Here is a 26180-nt window from a genome sequence, read left to right as displayed (position 1 = left end):
TCAGGTCTTGCAGAGGTTAGCCATTTCATGGCCAGTGAACTGTGGCCCCCGGTCAGAGACCAACTCCCGTGGGACACCAAAGCGGGTGAAGATTTCATCTTTCAAGATGAACACAATGTGGTGTGCCTTGCCATCTTTTAAAGGAAACATCTCCACCCATTTTGTGAAATAATCCACAAGGACGAGAAGGAAGGTGTTGCCCCTTTTGCTGCGGGGAAAGGGCCCCATGAGGTCCATGCCCAGCTTTCCCCAAGGATCCTCCACTGGAGTAGGCTGCATGAGGCCAGCCAGCTTCTGATTTTCAGCCTTGTAGACTTGGCAGATGGTACAGACCTTGATTTGATTCCAAACGTCTTTGCAAACGGATGGCCACCAGGCTACCTCAAGGATCCTCAGGAGTGTTTTCAGCCTGCCCAGATGCCCACTCAGAGGATGATTGTGGAAGTAGGCCAGAAAGACAAGCACAAGAGACTTTGGGACAACCAGCTGATATTTATCCCTCACAGGAGACCGTCGATACAGGAGGCCTTGCAGCTTTGTGAAGCCCATCCTGTCAGACCTACTAAGGGTGTCTGCCTCTTTGGCCAAGTCTGTGACCTCTGAATCCTCTTCTTGTGCCTCCCTTATTTCAGACAGGGAGGAGGGCAGTTCAGAGGAATCGGACACATTCGCCACAGCACAGACTGCAGCTAAAGAGGGAGGTGTAACAGCTCGGAGCAGGGCATCAGGCACAATGTTATGGAGTCCTTTCCTGTATTGTACTCTAAATTGAAACTGCTGGAGCCGCAGGATCCAGCGAGTCAGGCAAGAGGAGGTTTTTGGACAATTGAAGACCCATGTCAAGGCAGTATGGTCTGTGTGTATGGTGAACTCCGCCCCCTCAAGGTAGTGCCTCCACTTCTCAACAGCCCAGACGACTGCAAGACACTCCTTTTCAGAGGTGGAGTAATTGCACTCTGCACCACGCAACCCCCTGGATGCATAGGCGATCACCTTCTCCTCTTCAGCTGTTCTCTGCACCAGCACAGCCCCCAAACCCACATCGCTGGCATCCGTGTGGATTTCAAATGGCAGGGAGGTCTCAGGCTCCATGAGGATAGGTGCGTCCACCAGTGCCCTCTTCAGCTGATCAAAACTTTGCTGACATTCCTCTGACCAGACCCACTCTACATCCTTCCTCTTCAGCCGATTCAATAGAGCAGCCAGGTCTGCAAAATGGTGAATACATTTGTGGTACCACCCCACAAGGCCTAAGAAACGCTGGAGGGTCTTGATGTTAGTGGGCGGTGGATACATGGTCACTGCCAGAGTCTTTTCTAGATCCACCTGCACACCCTTGTCCGAGACTACGTGGCCCAAGAACTTCAGCTCCTGCCGGAAAAAGGCACACTTCTTAAGGTGAAGTGTCAGTCCAGCTTTATGGAGCTTCCCTTGCTGGTCCACCTTTCCCCAGTACTTTTTAGATGAGGTGCAGTCTTTCTCTACCAGGGTACCAATCTGAACCAGCTGGTCCACGTTTGTGACAGTGCCCTGGAGACAGCCAGCTATTCGAGGGTTGCAGTTGTTCAGGATCTTGCGCACCAACTCAGTCTTTGTGATGTCTGGTTTCCACCACAGACAAAGAGCACGATAGTCATAAGCAAAATCCCCAGACACTGATCTGGCAACTGTACCATGTCCCGTAGCTTTTCTTCTGCCTCGGTGAGGTAATCAGGAGGGAGGAAGGCATCCTTAAAGGCCTTCTTAAACTCAAGCCAGTTGTGCACATTGTTTTTCGCCACCAGCTATGTGCTGGCCCTTTAAGCGTGTTGGACAGGGCGCCTTTCAGCTCTGCATCAGACGATGGCCACACTGCAAAAAATGTTTCGCAGCGATCAACAAAATTAAGAACATTGGCCACTTCCCTGGACCCACTAAAAGAAGGAAACTCCATCTGGATAGCCGGCCTGGAATAAACCACAGGAGGTCTGGGGGGGTGGGTTGGCTACCTGAAGCACTCAAAGGAGGTGAGAGGCTTGTGCTTAGTGTAAAAGGCTGTGTAGGTGGCTGAGAGAGTGCTCCCGTGAATGGTGTCTAAAGCTGGGCACCTACCACATTATGCGCTGGTTGGCTTGGAATGAGCTCTTGAACATGAGTAGAGGGCTGCACAGCACTGTCAGAACTAGATGCCATGTCAGGAGTGGTCATGTTGGCGAGAAGGAGAAGTGATGCTACTGATAGACGGGGTCATAACAGGCCCTGCCGTGCTAAGAGAAGCATGAGTTTGTGTGAACGCACTGGAGTAACTAGGTGCCAATGGAACACCATAGGAAACTTGAGCAGGAGTGGAGCGGCTATGAGGTGGAAGAATAGTAGCTCCCGTGCGTGGATAAGGCCTCGGGAGAGCAACAAGGCTGGCGCGCTTCAGCCGTTCAATTTCTGCTTTCCATTTTTCATCACGCCTCTGTAAGCACTCCACTCATTTTTCCTCAAACTGTTTCAGTGTTGTTATCATGCATTGCTCAAGTGCCTCAACACTTCGGTCCACATAACTCCTTATGCCTGCTTCTCTGTTTAAGGCACTATTAACAGAATCTCTGAAGTCAGTCTCAAGTGTATTTAATCTGTCCATGACTGAATCTAAGTCGGTGGTAATGGTTGTGAGAGCAGGAAGTGTGAGGTAAGATGTGTTTCCCTCATCTCCAATGCTTTGTTCATTCTCTTCTGGGTCTGATACGTAAAGTGAACTAATTAGTGATGTTACTTCCCCCACAGGAATTCTTCTAGTGACCCATGCATCTCCCCTTGGTTCATGGTGCTGTTCACTAGGCCCATGCCCTGATGCAGACCTATCTGTTTCCTGGTTGGAATTTAAAGACTATAGCGCAATCCTGGGAAAGACTTGAAGTTTTCCTTTAGTTTGGACTTTTAGTTTAATTTTGTGGACTGAGACAAGGGGGGGGGGGGTTCAAGTATTGTGTGGGTGCACGGAATAATTGGTGCATTGATAATATACCGCGCTAAGCGCATTATTCAATTGAACTGTTTGGTGCGTCTTTTCTTGTTTGTGTTCAGTGGTGTCTGATATTTGTTCATTGCTGTGTGCTTTATTAACGGCCGTACATCTGCTCTTATGCATATATGTTTGGTTAAGAAGGCAAAAAGTATGTGACAGTATTGAAGTGTTTTGTTATTGTCGATTACTACTTAAATTCCCAAGAACCCCTTGTGCGTTTATAGTAACACAACTGTTTAAAAAGAACGTTAAAGGGCTGATTGTTACAGATGGTGATGCACTCAAGTCCACAAAGTCTGTCTCTGAGAAGAGACTTCGCCTGGAAGTGAGTAGTATCAAGGAGCTTGTCCAAACACTGAAAATTGAGCATGTTCTGTGGAACAACACAAAAGAACAACTTGCAGACTGCTTAACCAAAAAGGGGGCCTCACCTCAACAGTTACTGAAAGCACTGAGTGAGGGACACTGGAAACTTGACAAGAATATATAGATTAGAGTGTTTTTGTTGTACTCTTATTCATAACTACATGGTACTTGAATACTGTTAAAAGATAAATTGTTTTGCATTGTTATTATGTTTATTGGAAAGCCTTAGGGTTTACATTTTTTTTTTTTTTTTAAGAAGAGAGTGAGTTTGTTAACTGAAATATAATATGTTGTATTTCCCATGAAATCACCTAGGGACTTTTATTGTGTAGAAAACACCTAGAGACTGTTATTGTGAGCGAGTGTGGATGACGGTGGTCATTAAAAGTTAGAGAACTTGACATTACATTACATTACATTTGGCTGACGCATTTTTAACCAAAGCGACTAACAACATGGTAACAGATTAAGTTTTAAAGCCATTCTTAACAATTTTAGGACCATTTAAAAACGGTATAAGTGCATCAGTGAGTGCTGTTTTTGACAGTTGAGTGTCAGTTCAAGACGGCTGGTAGGTGCTGGTATCAGCAAGACTTGTTTTAAGTGGAGATATTCTCTAAAGAGCTGGGTCTTCAGGAGTTTTTTGAAGATGGAGAGGGATGTCCCTGCCCTTGTAGGAACTGGCAGTGTGTTCCACCAACAAGGAACAACAGATGAGAAAAGTTTGGATTGGCCTGAGCTACCGGTGGTAGAGCTAGACGTTGTTCGTTTGAGGAGCGCAGCGGTCTGGAGGTAGCGTATGTCTGTATGAGGGCATTCAAGTAGGCGGGAGCAGAACCGGAGACTACTTTGTAGGCAAGGGTTAGAGCCTTGAATTTGATGCGGGCCGCCATAGGTAGCCAGTGTAGCTGGATGAGCAGTGGGGTAACATATGCCCTTTTGGGTTGGATGTAGACCAGGCGCGCCACCGCGTTCTGAATCATCTGAAGGGGTTTCACTGTGCAGGCTGGGAGACCTGTCAGGAGGGCGTTGCAGTAGTCAAGTCTTGAGATCACTATTGCCTGAACCAGAAGTTGAGTAGCATCCTGAGTCAAGTAAGTCCTGATTTTCCTTATGTTGTAGAGTGCAAAACGGCATGACCGGGAGACTGAGGCAACATGATCTGAGAAGGTTAGTTGGTTGTCGAGCACAACTCCTAGATTTCTTGCAGTCCTGGTAGGTGAAACAGACAGGGAGTCAAATTTGATGTTGATGTCGTGGTGTATGGTAGGTTTAGCTGGGAGGACCAGCAGTTCAGTCTTTGAGAGGTTCAGCTGGAGGTGGTGTGCCTTCATCCATGTAGCTATGTCTGAGAGGCAATCCGAGATCCGTGCTGAAACCGAGGGGTCATCAGGTGGAAAGAACAGATAGAGCTGTGTGTCGTCTGCATAGTATTACATTACATTTGGCTGACGCTTTTTTTTTAACCAAAGCGACTTTGGTTAATAGCAGTGGTATGAGAAGCCATGCGAACGGATGATCTGTCCCAAGGAGGTGGTGTAGATAGCAAAAAGAAGGGGGCCCAGCACTGAGCCCTGGAGGACCCCTGTGGTGAGATAGTGAGGTGCAGATAGCTGACCAAGCCATGATACGCTAAACGAGCATCCTGTGAGGTAGGATTCAAACCAGGAGAGAGCAGAACCGGAGATTCCCATGTTAGAGAGTATGGAGAGAAGGATGCGGTGATTAACCGTGTCAAAGGCAGCCGATAAGTCAAGCAGAATGAGTACTGATGACCGAGCGGTCGCCTTGGCTTCTTTTAAGGCTTCTGTTACAGAACCCAGATTGATTTGGATCCAGGAGGTTGTTCTGTGAAAGGAAGTCAGAGACCTGTCTGGAGACTGCTCGTTCAATGCCTTTTGATGGATTGGATTGAATGGATTGAATAACATGAAACGCTGGTAAAGAATGACAACGCTGTCCCAGTCTTGCCAGCCAGTCAAGAGGATGAGGCACACTAGAATCAACAATTGAGAAGACCAGCCATGGAAGGGATCAAGAGACTGGAAGAGAAGATAACATCAATGCTGCACAGTCAGAGACCAAGCATGAAACGGTGAAACAGAATGTCCAGAATAGCAGATTGTAATTGGATTGGAGAACAAAAGTAATACTGCCGAGGATGGAGACCTGAATGAACCCTGTGACTGTGACTACTTGTGAATATGGGTGGTAAATAAATAGCCTAGCAGCCTACTTTGCTGCTGAGGATGATCTGTTAACCAAGTAAGCAATCGGAACATAAATTGTTTGTGCAACGAAGATTCTAGTGCTACACAGACTCGCGTAAGAGAGAGAAAATAGTCAGAAAATAGTCATCATTGAAGGCCTAACCACTGAACTCACGGACCGCCAATGACATATATACACTCTTTTGATCCCGTGAGGGAAATATATACAGATATGTTTTTTCCCTGTTCATGACGCATTTTTTGACTGATGCAACTTATAGTCCAGAAAAACGGTAATTAAGCAGAGATTTGTCTAATTTAACATTCAATTCAATTCAATTCAATTCAATTCAATTTAACATGGAAGGAGCACATAAAATGTAGTTTCATCCCACCAGTCATAAATCATCTACCTTCAGACTCATCATCCAATGCACTGTGTCCACCATCCTGAACTTGCTCTATAAATACATTAGGGGAAATTATATTATAAACTTAATTAACAACAGTTTTATGTTATTTAACATTCAATTCAATTTAACATAAAAGGAGCACATAAAATAAATAAATAAGTCTCTACCTCCAGAGTTATCATGTAGCTCACTCTGTCCGTCATCCTCAACTCTTTCTGTAAAGGAGTAACAGAAAATGATCAATGTTAATAAACTTAACAATGATGTTTAACAAATTAAATCGAGCAGTCTTACATCTATAGCTGAGATCACAACGTATATCTTTAAAGAGGCAATGAGCCCTTCACGTTTCTAGACAATAAGCAACAGGCCTCTCTTCTCATAGCTTAAGAATCAGTTCACATGGCCACTGATTTGTATGTCACTACTAGACCACTGTTAAGTAACAGACACAGAACATGCTACAAAACCCCAAACTGTCTTTGGAAATCAAAAATTGAATTCATGTTATGAATTAGTACAGATCTGTTGCAAAAACGTTTTTGGTAACAATTTACTTGACGGGTGAGTTCATAACACATTCATAGCAGCTGTCATAGACTGTACATAAAGCATTCATGACAGTTTCATGAGACATTACTCAACATTCATACCAAACCTTTCATGAATGTGGAAGACAGAGCGACGACAACTTGTCAAAATAAAAGTCCAACAATCGCAAAGCAGCATTGCCGTTTTTTTTCTCAAACCTTTTACCTAATCACGTCACATGTGAGTCAATGGGCTACTCCAGTGCCAAAAAGACAGAACATGGTCAGGCAAATAATTTTTGTTTCATAAAAATGTTTTGTTATATGATGTAACCTTTGCAGATGATCTCATCTTTTGCTACTGGGAATGTCCAACCGTTCCAGGTTACATAAATACGGGTCAGCTGAATATAGGCTAGTTTACCTCCCAGTGTTAAACTCAGTGATTACAAATACTTCACAACTTAGTAAAGTGACATTCGATGTAGACTTCATAAAATATTCATGAAATATTTACAAAGGCTGGAGAGATTAAATGAATGGTATCCAGGTTACACAAATATGGGTCAGCTGAATGTATGCTAGTTTACCTTTGAGATTGTTGGACTTTTAGTTTGACAAGTTGTCGTCGTTCTGTCTTCCACATTCATAAAAGGTTTGGTATGAATGTTGAGTCATGTCTCATGAAACAGTCATGAATGCTTTATGTGCAGTTTATGACAGCTGCTATGAATGAACTCACCCGTCAAGTAGTGTTACCACGTTTTTGAATCTTACCATCTGGATCAATGTTAATGTCTTCCAAGCTTTTCCCTTTGAACTCACAGAGACGTCCTGTCTCAAGGGCCATAAGGACCTTGCTAATCTTTGCGAGCTGCAAGGTCCCCTCTGGAAGCCTGTAAAACTGCCTATGAATACGTATGTCGTGTCCTAAAAAATCTGCCAATTGGTCTAGTTCTGTGTTTGACAGGTTCAAAACCTTAGAAAGTGTGCCAATATGCTTGCGCAATTTAGTAGAGGAGAGATTCTCTGGATGTTTAGCTCCACAGGTGTGGGCAAAATGATTGATGTACTCTGAGCCCCGAAAGTATGTCATAGCACATGGACGTGAGAAGAGGTATGGATTGTCTTTCTCCACCCCACATTCGTCTCTCTTTTCCACCAGAAGTTCCAGTGACTGTACCATGTCTGGAGTCAACAAAACGGGCACTTTCCGGCCTCGCTTCCCTCGTATTTCCAGTCTTTGGAAGTGTTTACATAGTTTTTGTTCCAGTTCTGAAAGTGCTGCATTAAGATCATCATTTGGTTTTGACCTGTCTCTCTGAGAAAAACTGGAGAGCAGCATCTTGGAAACCTCTCCTTCTCGTCGACGATTAAAAAGTATTACTTTTGCAAGTGTGACCTGAGCAAGCTTTGACCAGTTAGTTGTAGACGATTCTAATGATAAGCCATCACGGTACTCTTTCTCCTTCTCATCCAGATACGAATGCAGTTTTTTAACATCCTCTGTGAGAGGAAGCAATAGTGGTGCATTCCATTTGCCTTCCTCCAGTGTTCTGTAGGCTGATGCTGAAACCAGTTCATTCCATTTGGCATAATATACCTGACGGAAATTTCTGGCTTCGGTAGCAGTCTCTGCATCACCATTAACCAAGGCTTTACTTTCCAAAAGTTCTGAAATTTTAGCCAAACTTTGTCCCAATTTTAGCGGAAGAGTTGGGATTTTGTATGTATTACTTTCCTGATTATAGCCACTAACATGTTTTACAGCTAAGACAGTCTGCATAAAGGTGGTTGGTGTCATCATTTCCGAAATGCTCCTTAGAGATGTGACCTCTCTTGCACTGAGTATAAGTCTACCCAATTCTCTCATTTTTTGTCGAATGTGTTCATGCTTTGCCCTATCACTGCCTAATCTGTTGTACAGGTGCTGTCCATTTTCCATTATCAACTCATCACCTTTAACTGCAAGTGAAACTCTGTCTTGATTCATGTGGCTCATTACTTTCCACAGGCCAGTAGTTATACCAGCAGGAGCAGGTGTCAAAGCACATAAAGAAAGAACTCTGTTCTTCCCTGGTCTGGGCTTGACATCGGGTGGTTTGAAACCACATGTCTTCACATGTCGCCATAATACTTTTCTGGTGAAAAGGCCGAAGCAGAAGGAACAGTGGACAAATTCATTGCCGTTAGCTTCTTCATTTGGTCTTTTACAAGCAACAAGACTTCCTTTCCCTGTTCGCATAACTTCCGTGTTGTGCACCCAATTACCTTTTTTCCGCAGGTACTCAAGCTGCATGCGTCTGTCTTTTGAATTTTTTGGATAGCTCACAGCCCTTGCCACCTCGATTTCATTTTGATGCTTCCGTTCTAAATGCTTGGATATTTTTGTAAAAGGTTTTTTACAGAACAAGCAGTGCTGCCTTTTATCATACAGTCTTTTTTTGTCACATTTTTTGACGACAGCTGAGACAAATACTTGTATATTGTCCTCTCTTTCTGAATTTTGGGGTGTATTCTTCTGTTTGTTTATATCAGAGTGTGCCATACTCTCCTCTCTGTTTATGCCATGTGTCTCACTCCCCTCTTCTCCATCATGTGTCATACTCTCTTTTCCTGATATTCTCTTTTTGTTTGTGTGACTTTGACAGATTGATATTTCACAGCTACTTTCTGAACTTTCATCACTACTTTTAGGAACATATTCTTCTTCACTGTCAGGGCAGGAGTCATCAGTATCAAATAGATCATTTGTTATGGGTGGGATGTCAGTTGTCATCTTAAAATAAAACAGATAAAACAAAATTATTCTTAGGTTTGTAGTGTGGCTGACACATAAAATGAGGGTAATTTCTTTATGTTTTTACCACAATGCTTTTTGTTCTTCTCAGTTTAGGGACATAATCTTCATCATATGATCTTTCTGTATTCTAAAAAACAAAATGTTAAGTTGTAATCTCCCTTCCTTAAAATAAGAGATTGTATACCATAAAACTTCAAATAATAGCCGAGTCCCAAATAGACGCCTGTGTCTTTTAAACGCCTGGTGTGGCTACAGGTTTGGGTTAAAGGCCGGTCTGAAATAGAGGCCAGGGCCCACTTCCCCGAAAGCATCTTAAGCCTAAGAGCGTCGTAAAGTCCCTCTTACGAACGTCTTAAGATTTGCCAACTGTTTCCCGAAACCATCGTAGCTTAAGAGCATCGTGAAAACACTCGTAGATCTACGAGTGCTCCAGAGTACTCGTTACCGGCTAAGAGCGTCTTAACAGTACTTCTCACTGAGGTCACCAACAGGACATACAGAGGAATTACAACTTAGAATACATAATCCAATTTACGTTCCCATTCTTTATTGTGTTTACTTGTGATGAATCAGATTTTAGCGCGCAAAACAGCATAGCCTACATTTAATGGTCATAAAATGTGATGAAAAGCGGACAAAAATGCAATCAAGTTATAAAACGAGACTTTGCCAGAATAGTTTGACATTATCTTTGCTAAGTGAATATTTTATTAGGCCTATGAGGTAAAAAGCAGAGAAAGCAACATGTGGTTTAGTCTGTAGCCTACTGCATCAAAATCTAAGCCTACACATTTCCTCTCTTTCTTACTCGACATCTTTCTTATCTTCAAACGTGTTCTTAAGTGGCACCGTGAAAAATTATTGCATGGTGCAACAATCTAATCTTAAAATAATTACAATTATTTATGTCTCTGTGTGGTATATAACCTACTTGGGATCCTTACATGCAGATGTCAAAGTGTTTCTATTTTCGTATTGATGTGAATTAATGTGTAGATCCGAAGTTTAAATGGTAGGCCTATAGCTGTGACGTGCAGTCACCTGACATCACCGTCAAATCAGAGGATATTTCAGAACTATTAACGTGGACAGCTCCCCTTAAGAGCATCTTAAGAGCAGTGCATGCGCGTTCACGCTACGAGCATGTTCGGGAAACAGTCGGAAAAACCAAACGAACGATCGTAAGATGAATCGTAGAAAACCCTCTTAAGAGCGTGTCGGTTAGGAAGGTAGGTAGGTTTAATACCACATTAAGGTAAAATACAAATATATCCTAAAGAAGTCAGAAAGTACTAACCAAGTGCACAAATCTAGTATACGCTTGGTTCCGTACCTGCAGATCTGTCTGGGTGAACTCAAGTACAGCAGGATGTGCTGCATTGACTGTGCTGGAGTCATCACTTGCATTACAGAACTCAAAAGCATCACTCTGGACATGAAAACAAGCACACATATGTTAACATACAAAGGCAAACAAATACGATCACTATAGACTGTCACAAAAAGAGAAGCTGAATAAATGACAGTATATAAGTCATTAAAAGTAAATGCATTACCTTGTGACAGATTTCATCTTCAATAATCTGGCGAGAGCAACTGACATGATCCGTGTCACTGGTTTCTTCTTCAGAGCTTGAGTACTCAACCAACTTAAGTTGGATTTGAATTTGTTGAACCTAGGAAATCAGATGCTAAATTAATCTACTAAATTGTATAACAATAGGTGAGGGAAATTTGGTTCACTCAGCACACGGTGAACACACACTAATCCCAGCGCAGTGAGCTGCCTACAACAACTGCGGCGCTCGGGGAGCAGTGAGGGGTTAGGTGCCTTGCTCAAGGGCACTTCAGCCGTGCCTAATGGTCGGGGATCGAACCGTCAACCCCACGGTAACAAGTCCAAAGCGCTAACCAGTAGGCCACAGCTGCCCCCTCAAAGAAACGCTGCGAGCAGGGAGTATAAATATAATTTACAAGAGTAAGAACAAGCAAGAACAAGAGTACAAACATAATTAAGTGAAGGGTGAACATGTTCATAGCAACACTTTGATATATATAGACCTATTGTAATACATGTGTAAAAGAATTTAAAAGCAATAGTCTATACCTAAAGTAAGAGGTGGTCACCTTTGTAAATATAACCCATGGTTGACATCATCTAATATCACTACTAACCATTACAATCACACTTGACTGTGGTATATGTTATGTGTGGGGACAAATTCCATAGTTGTCTGAAGTCAACTTTACACACACAGTCAGTCAACCGTGTGGGGTACATATTTTAATATTAACAGCAGTTCCATGGTGGTCAACTTCACACACACAGTCAGTCAACCGTGTGGGGTACATGTATAACATTAGCTAAAAAAATGTAAACTTTTGCATTGAAATCAACATCACATAGGCTTCTACCCTATTTGAAGTTCACCATCTTCTCCTAAATTTGATCATCTAGCCTGGGGAATAAAATATGTCTAAAAAACACTGTACCTAAGATAACCTTAGCTCACTGACCAACACTTAATTCATAAATAAATAAACCTAAGGTCAATTTGTGATGGCACATTATCTGCAACAGAACAGCTCAATTCTATTTCCAAAGGAGAATAAAGAAAATACACTGATTTAGTTACCTTCAGATCTGTTTGAGGGAATTCAACCACATCAGGATGTGCTACAATGATTGTGTTGGGGTCCTCTCCTTGATATGTGCTCTCAACATCAACAACATCATCCTAAACAAGAGTACAAACATAATTAAGTTAAGGGTGAACATGTTTGTAGCAATACTTTGATATATACAGTAGACCTATTGTAATACATGTGTAAAAGAATTTAAAAGCAACAGTCTATATCTAAAGTAAGAGGTGGTCACATTTGTAAATATAACCCATGGTTGACATCATCTAATATCACTACTAACCATTACAATCACACTTGACTGTAGTATATGTTATGTGTGGGGACCAATTCCATAGTTGTCTGAAGTCAACTTTACACACACAGTCAGTCAACCGTGTGGGGTACATATTATAATATTAACAGCAGTTCCATGGTTGTCAACTTCACACACACCGTCAGTCAACCGTGTGGGGTACATATATAACATTAGCTAAAAAAATGTCAACTTTTGCATTGAAATCAACACCACATAGGCTTCTACCCTATTTGAAGTTCACCATCTTCTCCTGAATTTGATCATGTAGCCCGGATAATAAAATGTCTAAAAACCACTGTACCAAAGTTAACCTTAGCTCACGGACCACCACTAAATTCATAAACAAACAAACCTTAGGTCAATTTGTGGTGGCACATTATCCGCAACAGAACAGTTCAATTCTATTTCCAAAGGAGAATAAAGAAAATACACTGATTTAGTTACCTTCAGATCTGTTTGAGGGAATTCAACCACATCAGGATGTGCTACAATGATTGTGTTGGGGTCCTCTCCTTGATATGCGCGCTCAACATCAACATCATCATCCTAAACAAGAGTACAAACATAATTAAGTGAAGGGTGAACATGTTCGTAGCAACACTTTGATATATAGACCTATTGTAATACATGTGTAAAAGAATTTAAAAGCAACAGTCTATACCTAAAGTAAGAGGTGGTCACCTTTGTAAATATAACCCACGGTTGATATCATCTAATATCATTTCTAACTATTACAATCACACTTGACTGTGGTATATGTTATGTGTGGGGACCGATTCCATAGTTGTCTGAAGTCAACTTTACACACACAGTCAGTCAACCGTGTGGGGTACATATTTTAATATTAACACCAGTTCCATGGTAGTCAACTTCACACACACTGTCAGTCAACCGTGTGGGGTACATATATAACATTAGCTAAAAAATGTTTTAACTTTTGCATTGAAATCAACACCACATAGGCTTCTACCCTATTTGAAGTTCACCATCTTCTCCTGAATTTGATCATGTAGCCCGGATAATAAAATGTCTAAAAAACACTGTACCAAAGATAACCTTAACTCACGGACCAACACTAAATTCAGAAACAAACAAACCTTAGGTCAATTTGTGGTGGCACATTATCCGCAACAGAACAGTTCAATTCTATTTCCAAAGGAGAATAAAGAAAATACACTGATTTAGTTACCTTCAGATCTGTTTGAGGGAATTCAACCACATCAGGACGTGCTACAATGATTGTGTTGGGGTCCTCTCCTTGATATGCGCTCTCAACATCAACAACATCATCCTAAACAAGAGTACAAACATAATTAAGTTAAGGGTGAACATGTTTGTAGCAACACTTTGATATATAGACCTATTGTAATTGATATATAGACCTATTGTAATACATGTGTAAAAGAATTTAAAAGCAACAGTCTATACCTAAAGTAAGAGGTGGTCACCTTTGTAAATATAACCCACGGTTGATATCATCTAATATCATTTCTAACTATTACAATCACACTTGACTGTGGTATATGTTATGTATGGGGACCGATTCCATAGTTGTCTGAAGTCAACTTTACACACACAGTCAGTCAACCGTGTGGGGTACATATTATAATATTAACAGCAGTTCCATGGTTGTCAACTTCACACACACCGTCAGTCAACCGTGTGGGGTACATATATAACATTAGCTAAAAAAATGTCAACTTTTGCATTGAAATCAACACCACATAGGCTTCTACCCTATTTGAAGTTCACCATCTTCTCCTGAATTTGATCATGTAGCCCGGATAATAAAATGTCTAAAAAACACTGTACCAAAGTTAACCATAGCTCACGGACCACCACTAAATTCATAAACAAACAAACCTTAGGTCAATTTGTGGTGGCACATTATCCGCAACAGAACAGTTCAATTCTATTTCCAAAGGAGAATAAAGAAAATACACTGATTTAGTTACCTTCAGATCTGTTTGAGGGAATTCAACCACATCAGGATGTGCTACAATGATTGTGTTGGGGTCCTCTCCTTGATATGGGCGCTCAACATCAACATCATCATCCTAAACAAGAGTACAAACATAATTAAGTGAAGGGTGAAAATGTTCGTAGCAACACTTTGATATATAGACCTATTGTAATACATGTGTAAAAGAATTTAAAAGCAACAGTCTATACCTAAAGTAAGAGGTGGTCACCTTTGTAAATATAACCCACGGTTGATATCATCTAATATCATTTCTAACTATTACAATCACACTTGACTGTGGTATATGTTATGTGTGGGGACCGATTCCATAGTCGTCTGAAGTCAACTTTACACACACAGTCAGTCAACCGTGTGGGGTACATATTTTAATATTAACAGCAGTTCCATGGTAGTCAACTTCACACACACCGTCAGTCAACCGTGTGGGGTACATATATAACATTAGCTAAAAAATGTTTTAACTTTTGCATTGAAATCAACACCACATAGGCTTCTACCCTATTTGAAGTTCACCATCTTCTCCTGAATTTGATCATGTAGCCCGGATAATAAAATGTCTAAAAAACACTGTACCAAAGATAACCTTAACTCACGGACCAACACTAAATTCAGAAACAAACAATCCTTAGGTCAATTTGTGGTGGCACATTATCCGCAACAGAACAGTTCAATTCTATTTCCAAAGGAGAATAAAGAAAATACACTGATTTAGTTACCTTCAGATCTGTTTGAGGGAATTCAACCACATCAGGACGTGCTACAATGATTGTGTTGAGGTCCTCTCCTTGATATGCGCGCTCAACATCAACATCATCATCCTAAACAAGAGTACAAACATAATTAAGTGAAGGGTGAACATGTTCGTAGCAACACTTTGATATATAGACCTATTGTAATACATGTGTAAAAGAATTTAAAAGCAACAGTCTATACCTAAAGTAAGAGGTGGTCACCTTTGTAAATATAACCCACGGTTGATATCATCTAATATCATTTCTAACTATTACAATCACACTTGACTGTGGTATATGTTATGTGTGGGGACCGATTCCATAGTTGTCTGAAGTCAACTTTACACACACAGTCAGTCAACCGTGTGGGGTACATATTTTAATATTAACAGCAGTTCCATGGTAGTCAACTTCACACACACCGTCAGTCAACCGTGTGGGGTACATATATAACATTAGCTAAAAAATGTTTTAACTTTTGCATTGAAATCACCACCACATAGGCTTCTACCCTATTTGAAGTTCACCATCTTCTCCTGAATTTGATCATGTAGCCCGGATAATAAAATGTCTAAAAAACACTGTACCAAAGATAACCTTAACTCACGGACCAACACTAAATTCAGAAACAAACAAACCTTAGGTCAATTTGTGGTGGCACATTATCCGCAACAGAACAGTTCAATTCTATTTCCAAAGGAGAATAAAGAAAATACACTGATTTAGTTACCTTCAGATCTGTTTGAGGGAATTCAACCACATCAGGACGTGCTACAATGATTGTGTTGGGGTCCTCTCCTTGATATGCGCTCTCAACATCAACAACATCATCCTAAACAAGAGTACAAACATAATTAAGTTAAGGGTGAACATGTTTGTAGCAACACTTTGATATATAGACCTATTGTAATTGATATATAGACCTATTGTAATACATGTGTAAAATAATTTAAAATCAATAGTCTATACCTAAAGTAAGAGGTGGTCACCTTTGTAAATATAACCCAGGGTTGACATCATCTAATATCACTACTAACCATTACAATCACACTTGACTGTGGTATATGTTATGTGTGGGGACCAATTCCATAGTTGTCTGAAGTCAACTTTACACACACACTCAGTCAACCGTGTGGGGTACATATTTTAATATTAACAGCAGTTCCATGGTAGTCAACTTCACACTCACAGTCAGTCAACCGTGTGGGGTACATATATAACATTAGCTAAAAAAATGGCTTCTACCCTATTTGAAGTTCACCATCTTCTCCTAAATTTGATCATGTAGCCCAGATAATAAAATATGTCTAAAAAACACTGTACCAAAGTTAACCTTAGCTCACGGACCAACACTAAATTCATAAACAAACAAACCTTAGGTCAATTTGTGGTGGCATATTATTCGCAACAGAACAGTTCCATTCTATTTCCAAAGGAGAATAAAGAAAATACACTGATTTAGTCACCTTCAGATCTGTTTGAGGGAATTCAACCACATCAGGATGTGCTACAATGATTGTGTTGGGGTCCTCTCCTTGATATGCGCTCTCAACATCAACAACATCATCCTAAACAAGAGTACAAACATAATTAAGTGAAGGGTGAACATGTTTGTAGCAACACTTTGATATATAGACCTATTGTAATACATGTGTAAAAGAATTTAAAAGCAACAGTCTATACCTAAAGTAAGAGGTGGTCACCTTTGTAAATATAACCCACGATTGACATCATCTAATATCACTACTAACCATTACAATCACACTTGACTGTGGTATATGTTATGTGTGGGGACCAATTCCATGGTTGTCTGAAGTCAACTTTACACACACAGTCAGTCAACCGTGTGGGGTACATATTTTAATATTAACAGCAGTTCCATGGTGACAACTTCACACACACAGTCAGTCAACCGTGTGGGGTACATATATAACATTAGCTAAAAAAATGTAAACTTTTGCATTGAAATAAACATCACATAGGCTTCTACCCTATTTGAAGTTCACCATCTTCTCCTAAATTTGATCATCTAGCCTGGGGAATAAAATATGTCTAAATAACACTGTACCTAAGATAACCTTAGCTCACTGACCAACACTTAATTCATAAATAAATAAACCTAAGGTCAATTTGTGATGGCACATTATCCGCAACAGAACAGTTCAATTCTATTTCCAAAGGAGAATAAAGACAATACACTGATTTAGTTACCTTCAGATCTGTTTGAGGGAATTCAACCACATCAGGATGTGCTACAATGATTGTGTTGGGGTCCTCTCCTTGATATGCGCTCTCAACATCAACAACATCATCCTAAACAAGAGTACAAACATAATTAAGTGAAGGGTGAACATGTTTGTAGCAACACTTTGATATATAGACCTATTGTAATACATGTGTAAAAGAATTTAAAAGCAACAGTCTATACCTAAAGTAAGAGGTGGTCACCTTTGTAATTATAACCCATGGTTGAGATCATCTAATATCATTTCTAACTATTACAATCACACTTGACTGTGGTATATGTTATGTGTGGGGACCAATTCCATGGTTGTCTGAAGTCAACTTTACACACACAGTCAGTCAACCGTGTGGGGTACATATTTTAATATTAACAGCAGTTCCATGGTAGTCAACTTCACACACATAGTCAGTCAACCGTGTGGGGTACATATATAACATTAGCTAAAAAAATTTAAACTTTTGCATTGAAATCAACATCACATAGGCTTCTACCCTATTTGAAGTTCACCATCTTCTCCTAAATTTGATCATCTAGCCTGGGGAATAAAATATGTCTAAATAACACTGTACCTAAGATAACCTTAGCTCACTGACCAACACTTAATTCATAAATAAATAAACCTAAGGTCAATTTGTGATGGCACATTATCCGCAACAGAACAGTTCAATTCTATTTCCAAAGGAGAATAAAGAAAATACACTGATTTAGTTACCTTCAGATCGGTTTGAGAGAATTCAACCACAGCAGGATGTTCTACAATGATTGTGTTGGGGTCCTCTCCTTGATATGTGCTCTCAACATCAACATCATCCTCCTAAACAAGAGTACAAACATAATTAAGTTATGGGTGAACATGTTTGTAGCAACACTTTGATATATACAGTAGACCTATTGTAATACATGTGTAAAAACATTTAAAAGCAATAGTCTATACCTAAAGTAAGAGGTGGTCACCTTTGTAAATATAACCCATGGTTGATATCCTCTAATATAATTTCTAACTATTACAATCACACTTGACCGGGTAAATGTTATGTGTGGGGACCAATTCCATGGTTGTCTGATGTCAACTTCACACACATAGCCAGTCAACCGTGTGGGGTACATATGATAATATTAGGAACAATTCCATGGTTGCCTGAAGTTAATTTCACACACATAGTCAGTCAACCGAGTGGGGTACATATTATTAGCTGGAAATACAAACTTCGAAATCGATATCACTCAGGCTTCTACCCTACTACTCTACCCCAGTATGTGTCATGTGTGCAGTTCAATTCCATGGTTGTCCGTAGTCAACATCACACACAAAACTGGTTAACCTCATATGGTACATAATAACTTTTAACATTAGTGGCACAAACACTTTCACAAATAGACCAATTCCATAATTGTCTGTAGTCAACTTCATGAACACAGCCAGTCAACCTTGTGGGGGTATATATTAGTTGCAAATAAAGACTAACATAGAGATGAACTTCATTTAAACTCATTGTTTAAACTTGATGTATTTCAACTTCTCAATATGGACTCCTAACTTGGGATACATGCTTCTAAATAGCATCATAGCCAACTTTAACTCGCTCATTGCCATTATTTAGGACAAAATAAACAAAGGTGGATTTGTAATGGTAAATGGCAGGAAATAATTGTGCACACAAAGGCTACTGTGTTCTCAGCTTCTGTTGTGTTGATCTTGCTGTTTTAGTTTGCTTTTCTAGCAAGGCTATTGGATGTTTATGTAGATGCTGCATCAAAACTGTAGCTAAACTATTATGTTGCAATCAAACTGTTGTTTACCTGTTGTGCTACGTGTATGTTTACTTGGCTGCAAGACAAGTTTCCCTTAGGGGACAATAAACTGAAACTGAACTGAACAGGGGATGCTCCCAGGGTCCAACAATGTAATGGAGAAACAAAGACTGAAAGGACTGGGGAGGAGGTCGGCCTTGTTAAAATTCTCCAAACCTTTACTATTGTGTATGTCAATTTCATATACACATCCAGTCCACCTCACAGGGTATGTTTTGGTTAGGTCTAAATGAAGGCTTTCACAACCAGAAGAATTTAGCTCAAATTGCTTCTCCATTTGAAGTTCTCCAACTTCAACATTTCAGCTACCTAATTTGGGATTAGTACATTCTTCCACATTGTATGGTAGCCAGTGCAAGAACAAATTCACTCATGGTGCATCGTGTGGAACAAACAGTCCCATTAGGTTACAAATACTAACAAATCAAAATACAATAATGCAGTTACCTGTAGATCTACTTTGCAGTAGTCAACCGTGGCAGCATGTGCTGCTTCCACACAGCCGGAGTCATCTACTTTGTCTGGGGACTGCAGTGCAAGATCATCACTCTGGAAATGAATATAAATAGTCAATGTCAGAGAAAACATTTCATTATAAGTATTGCTAGTTGCACAATCTGAATTTGAGAATAAGTCTAAAATGTAGGCCTATACTAAAGCAAGAATACATTCTTTGCCTATATTTTAAAGGAACAAGCTCTACCGTTATTAAACATTATTAAAGGGACACCAGGCAACGTTTTCGTGTTAATTACCCATCTTCGTAAATCGGTATATGGTTAAATGACTCATTACAGGGCGAATGAAGACTCTCTCGCCCGCCCCTACTGCCTGTAGGAAGAATATCCCGCTTGCAAGTTCAGTGTATCCTACCCGCCGACCGAAGCAGGATCAATTACATCCTCAGAGGCAGGCTACTAAACGCTAGCGATTGTTGCAAACGTGTGTATAAAAACCCTTGACGGAAGATGCAAAGAAAAGGAAGAGCTTCAGACCGAGCGAAGGGGGAGTTTCGTAGATAAAAAGCATCAGGCTTGCCTGGTGTCCCTTTAAACAACACGCATATGCTGTATTTCAAATAAAGCGCACGCTTGAAACGTCTGTTAAACAACAAATGAATGAATGAGATGGTTGAAACGTGGCTAGGCCCAGGCAGAATTGCCTTAAAGCTACAGACCCATGGCTACACTTGACATGCAAATCTGTTCTGTTTCCAGAGCATGCTTTCTCTGTCTATGATCTGCAAGGTTAGGGCATCCTCGACAAAGAGATTGCTGGTTCGCAGATAATTTGCGACTGGCTGGAAAGCAAGAAATTACTGTGGTTTCTGATTGCGAGTTATGGATTATGAATTTTGTGCTGCCATCACAACCAATTAAACTTTAGAAACTTTTTTCAATGGCTGCGTCAGGTTGTAACAAATGTAGGTCCTAGGCTAGCCTAGACCTACATGCCATTGTGAGGTTAAATTCTTAACAAACTAGAACAAAACAGAAATTCTTTTTAAACTTTTATGGAGTAAACATGTATGACTCCTTTCTGGCCAAATTTTACAGCTTTCATGTTTAACAGCTTTATGTATATCGAGTTTGAACGGAGAGAATAGAAAAGTGTTACGATTGTGCCAGCTCTCCCCTACACTCGCATAGTAAACAAATGGAATGTTGGAACATTGCGCTCCCCAACACAACACTAAAGGTCGGGTTTGCTTCATTTTTTGATGATAAGTTTTGTTTTGAAAATGGAAGGTTAGCCTACTTAACATTACTGTATTTCTCTGAGAATCAATGTCATAAGATGGTTCATTACATTACACATCACGACATTACATACTACGTGCACACATGTGCAGGCCAATAGGGGGATTTGACTTCATCAGACGTCTTAAGCTGACTGCATAACGTGATTATTTCTGAGGTTCTGCTACGTTTTCAACCTGACATTGTGCATTTGTCATGGTTGAAAAGAATCTCTCTCCCGTTATGCAGTCAGTTTAACACCTCTGCAGGTGGGTACATGAAGTCAAATCCCCCAAATTATTCACAAATTTCTTAATTTTTTATGCGTGATGGCGGTGAGGAGCTCAGACCCGCAGTAGGCGTCACGTGACCGCAGTATTACGGTAATACGGTTACTGTCACAGCCCTATGTTGAACTTAACAAAATAAAAACAAAGACCTTGGTTCAGATTAAAAGTGTCCTATAACATGTATAAGTATAAGTATAAGTATATACACTTTTTTGATCCTGTGAGGGAAATTTGGTCTCTGCATTTTAACCCAATTGGTGAATTAGTGAAACACAAACAGCACACAGTGAACACACAGTGAACACACAGTGAGGTGAAGCACACACTAATCCCGGCGCAGTGAGCTGCCTGCTACATCGGCGGCGCTCGGGGAGCAGTGAGGGGTTAGGTGCCTTGCTCAAGGGCACTTCAGCCGCGGCCCACTGGTCGGGGCTCGAACCGGCAACCCTCCGGTTACAAGTCCAGAGTGCTAACCAGTGGGCCACGGCTGTACTTGCATGTACTTGCATGGCTATAACTATCAATGACAAAAAGTTTTTCCTTGCAATAGTTAACACTTACCTTTTCTCTCCATGGCCAGTCCATATCACCGTAGTTGTAAGTTATTTCTTCTCCTGGTTGTATTTGCCGTATGGCAAATAAGCACAGGTGAGGTTCACCTTTGACGGTAATTCGCGTCATCCTGCTGTTTGGATTAAGGTGATCATCATTGACTAATCGGCCAAAGGAGTTGTCATCTCTTGCAGCATCAATACTGAAGACAAGACATACATTAGTAATTCATAAACAGGAATAAAATCACATGTGTTAGATTGTTAAAAGAATTAATACATTAGTAAAATTGTACTAATAGTTTGAAAGTTTATTTGTATTTGTCTTTTCTATTGCCTGTGTTCTCTTTCCACAGATAGGTCATAAAATAGAAAACACAGATAAAAGACATTGAAAAACTAGATGTCACAGCCTAACAGAGTGTGAAGAATGAATAATCATCAGTGTTAGCTATCCTCTCCCATACATATATCACATGCCTGTGAAAAGGGACCATTGACCTACCAGTACTTTTTCCCATTGACCTTAAATTCAAAAAGATACACTTGAAGTGCAGCATGGTAGATCCTTTTGCGTCTTTGACATTCATCAAATGAAATGATCTCTCCTCTGTATTCAACTAAAAAATCTCCTTTTTCAAAGTAAGTTTGGCTGAACACTCCTCGACCTATTTTGAACAAAAAGAGGTTGGTTTCAATTTTAAAGACTTGGACAGACCACTCACACAGGAAGGGTTACCATTTTCAACTGGCCAATAATCTTTAAGTAGCTGAGCTGTTCAACTTTAAACCTTTTTTATAATATTTCTTAGAAAATGCAATCCATAACACATTTTACATCAAACACAAACAAAAACACACTGTGTTTGGTTCATTGCATACAGATTTCCGTCCAGCCAATGTGGCCTTTGTTAAGATAGAATGTGTTTCTTTGTTAGGAAAGTGTATCTTGTATTATTTTTATTAGTATGGGAGAGCCGGGATGATTGAAACGTGGGGCGAATTAAACATTCCAGTGCTGATGATAGACATTCCAGTGTCTGCACTGTCCACCTTTTGCTTGCATTGTGTTGAGGGGGGAGAGAAACTAGGGGGGTTTGGAATGTAATGTGTGTGAAAAAGAATATCCTTAGAGGACAATAAAGACTCTATAGTACAAAATAATTATCTACAGAATTATCTTAAGATCTGAAGTCTGTAGATAATTCTGTGCAGTGTGCCCAGGTCTTGTATCAAAGTCTAGCATTTAATAGTACCCTACTCAATAGCCTCTTAGTCCATCCAATCTGATCTGTATATTACGCATCACAAATCAGCAAACATACATTTAATGTTTGACAACTCCTGTTTCTAGTTATTCCACTTACCTTTGACAGAGTTTATATATTTGGCAGTTAGTTCTGGCCTGTCTGCTGACAAGGAGATGTAATGTATTCCTTCTGCAACCGGGTCTCTATGACGTCGCTTGCTGCGACGCATGTTCTCCTAAAGCAATTTACAATTTAGTTTGCTTACATGAGTTCACAAATGTATTAAATGAAGAAAAAGGCTATTTCTAACACCTGCCTAATAGTTAGCTAGACCATAAGATAAGAAGTAATCCTACAGTGTTGTCTAAAGAGACCAAAGGAGGGTTGTGGGTATATCATCCACTTAACAGTGCTGCCAGTTTTTGCCACCATAGCCTATATCAGCGGCGGCTAACCAGTCCAGCATGAAGAGAAAAAAAAATTCCACACAGCTCAAAAGAGCCGCACAACAAAAAAAGATGCCCACACTACAACAGTGACTTAGGCCTACAAAAATAGATCTTCTCTGTTCATTTAAAGTGAGACACTTGGCAGATGCTACAAATTATCGTTCTCAGGAATAAGTAGCAAGCAATAAAGAAAGCAATATAGACACACATCACAAATTCCCCCCCACTGAATGACTTATTAGCATGAGAAATGCTCCAATGTAACAACTGATATGCTGCCAATGTGACCGTCAAATGTTCCGTCTAGTGTTCAGTACATTTTTTTAAAAGAAAATACACAAAAAGAAAACGAGTCTGCTTCTCTGACTGACGTCTATATAGCCTACCTTTACCTTGTACTTGCAAAGGTCAGTCAGTGCCTTTGGGAAATGTACAGGTTTGAAGCATATGCATCAGTTACGTCTGGCATACCAAGTCCTAAACTAACGTGTAGAACACGTTTTTAACGGTGTTATTTAGGTTACATTGACATATTAACCAGAAAGGCTATGCTAGCCTACAAAAAGATGAATCCTCCTTTTCAATGTCCTCTTTCTATTTACGCTTAGCGTCAGGGTTTTCCTGATTGCAACAGTATCATTACACCTATTACAACAAAGTCTGCTTCTTTTTAGGCTAGATTCCTATCCATGACAGTAAAATTATTCTAATTTAAACATTGCAGCCTAACTATTAGCAGTACTATCAACTTATGAAAAGCATTTTCATTTACCAGAAATAATAGGCTATAATCCAAGGAGAAGTGAGAACATCCGTTGAGCAGCCGCGAGGAGGCAAAGAGCCGCATGCGGCTCGCGAGACGCATGTTCGCCACCCCTGGCCTATATCTACCTAGAGTGCCTCAAATCTGAACTGTTGTCAGTTTCGTTTAATAGCACAACTGCATTGTCTTCATTCAGACTCAACACATGATGGACTATAGGCTATACACATACATTTGGTTAGGAAATTATCCATTGCAGGATTACTTACCAAATTGACATCAAACTAGCCAGCTAATTCTCATGTAGGCTATTCAACTTGTCTGTTAAAATACCTGCTCAGGCACATTTGAATCAAGTTGTGGATTGCAGGTTGTGATAACAGTTGGTTGAAATCGAGTGAAATGTTTGTAAATTGTATAAATACATAACCTGTCCGTTTGGGAAACAACAAAAACGTATGGGTAGGTCAAGATACATTTGAAGCTTTTTTCCAATGTGAGCAACAAACACTCCCTACCAAATAGCCTCACATGCACACTTCCCTACACATACACAATAGGCGAATATAAGTGAAAGGTCTGTAGTTTAAGGTGTGAACGACCTGTCGTTAAATGTGTGAAAACCGTAAGAAAAACATACCCGTTGGTTTGGTGTGGAGGTAGCCTCAATGTAATGCCTGGCTTATAGTTAGCTTAATAAGGCTAACGTTACATAGGGAATAATAGGTAGGCTACAGCTAATGCACTATCATGCTATCCTCCTCTGACTATCACGACTTATCACCACTGCAAACTACGATGTTATCTGTAGTTGCCTCTGATGAAAATGTTTTAATGAAAATACCTTTGACCAACCCCACATTTGACATAGTGGCGAGCTAGCTCAGGTGCTAGCTTCCTGACTGCCACATCGTGTAGCCTAAGCTATTTCTATATTTGAATAATAAATAATACAATTGTACAATTTACAATCAATGTTTTCAATTCATTATCACTTATGATGACACAATTTTATAATGATGTCTGGACATTATTGCAAAATAGTTAATGAGTAATGAGTCAACTATAAAACCTACCGTCAATTCAAGATGTCTACCCACATGTGGAATCGTCTTCTTCATCCATGAGTAGACTTCCTTCATTGCTCTTGAATGTTGTCCAATGAGGTTGCATGAATGAGTCACGTGACATACAGCCAACATCTAATTGGTTAAAGGTGTGTGAAGCGTGTGTGTGGAACAGGCCCCTGCAGTTCCGATCCTTGCCACTATTGTCACTATGTCGCTTCGCTTAACACACTCTCAAACACACACATAGACGGTTTTTCTGCATTATAGGGCACACTGAGATAATTTAAGGGACACATCAGTACCCCATCCTGACTGAAAATATTTGGTTAGATTTGTGGGGAACGGCAATTTGTACCCCATGAGGATTTTGTACCCCACGGCGTGAGTGGGCTATCAGGTCACGTTCCCCACAATGATAGAAATGAAAACACACACACACACACACACACACACACACACACACACACACACACACACCCTCATACGCGCTGATGTGGAGGAAATAAAAATGGTACAGTGACTGTTTAATCCACCCACTGAGACATATAGGGGGAGGCAACATGGTAGCATGTTAATTTATTCACACACACACACACACACACACACACACACACACACACTTATGTTGACGACGTAGAAATGATAACTGTGTCATCCACCTACAAATAGGAGTTTTGGCAAAGTGCATATACATTATTAACACACACGTATGCACACACAGACACACACACACACACACACACACACATGACTATACTGAACATTACTGCATAGGTCTACTTGATGCAAATGACAAAAGGCTTACTTTATGGTTACAGGACACACAATCTGTACAATCTGTGCTCAGCGAACAGCCTGGAATATTTTCCCACAGAACTTTTGTTTGACTGACGCCACCTTCTCTGCCCCCTGTAATGTGACTGCCATACTAACAGGGACCAGTCTTATCAGTGTGTGCATGTGTGTGTGTGTGTGTGTGTGTGTGTGTGTGTGCGTGTGTGTGTGTGTGTGTGTGTGTGTGTGTGTGTGTGTGTGTGT

At 40.4% G+C, this 26180-nt stretch overlaps 1 protein-coding gene across 1 annotated transcript; it reads right to left on the bottom strand.

Annotated features, from left to right (window-relative positions):
• LOC121713267 lies at positions 1–25602 on the bottom strand. Its single transcript, XM_042097779.1, has 20 exons — positions 25149–25602; positions 22978–23095; positions 22116–22278; positions 21621–21813; positions 19478–19579; positions 17931–18032; positions 17185–17286; positions 16440–16541; positions 15704–15805; positions 14959–15060; positions 14214–14315; positions 13448–13549; positions 12703–12804; positions 11954–12055; positions 10874–10993; positions 10651–10746; positions 9382–9444; positions 8994–9293; positions 3263–3368; positions 1–1601 (listed from the first exon to the last, which is right to left on the bottom strand). The coding sequence occupies exons 1-20, from the start codon at positions 25272–25274 to the stop codon at positions 1–3; spliced, it is 3906 nt and encodes a 1301-aa protein (XP_041953713.1). The 5' UTR covers positions 25275–25602.
• Positions 25603–26180: the final 578 nt, after the last annotated feature.

Source organism: Alosa sapidissima, chromosome 7, assembly GCF_018492685.1.
Source record: "Alosa sapidissima isolate fAloSap1 chromosome 7, fAloSap1.pri, whole genome shotgun sequence".
NCBI classification, from domain to species: Eukaryota; Metazoa; Chordata; class Actinopteri; order Clupeiformes; family Clupeidae; genus Alosa; species Alosa sapidissima.
The sequence above is the reverse complement of the archived record's forward strand: the minus strand, read 5'-3'. Positions and strand labels throughout refer to the sequence as shown.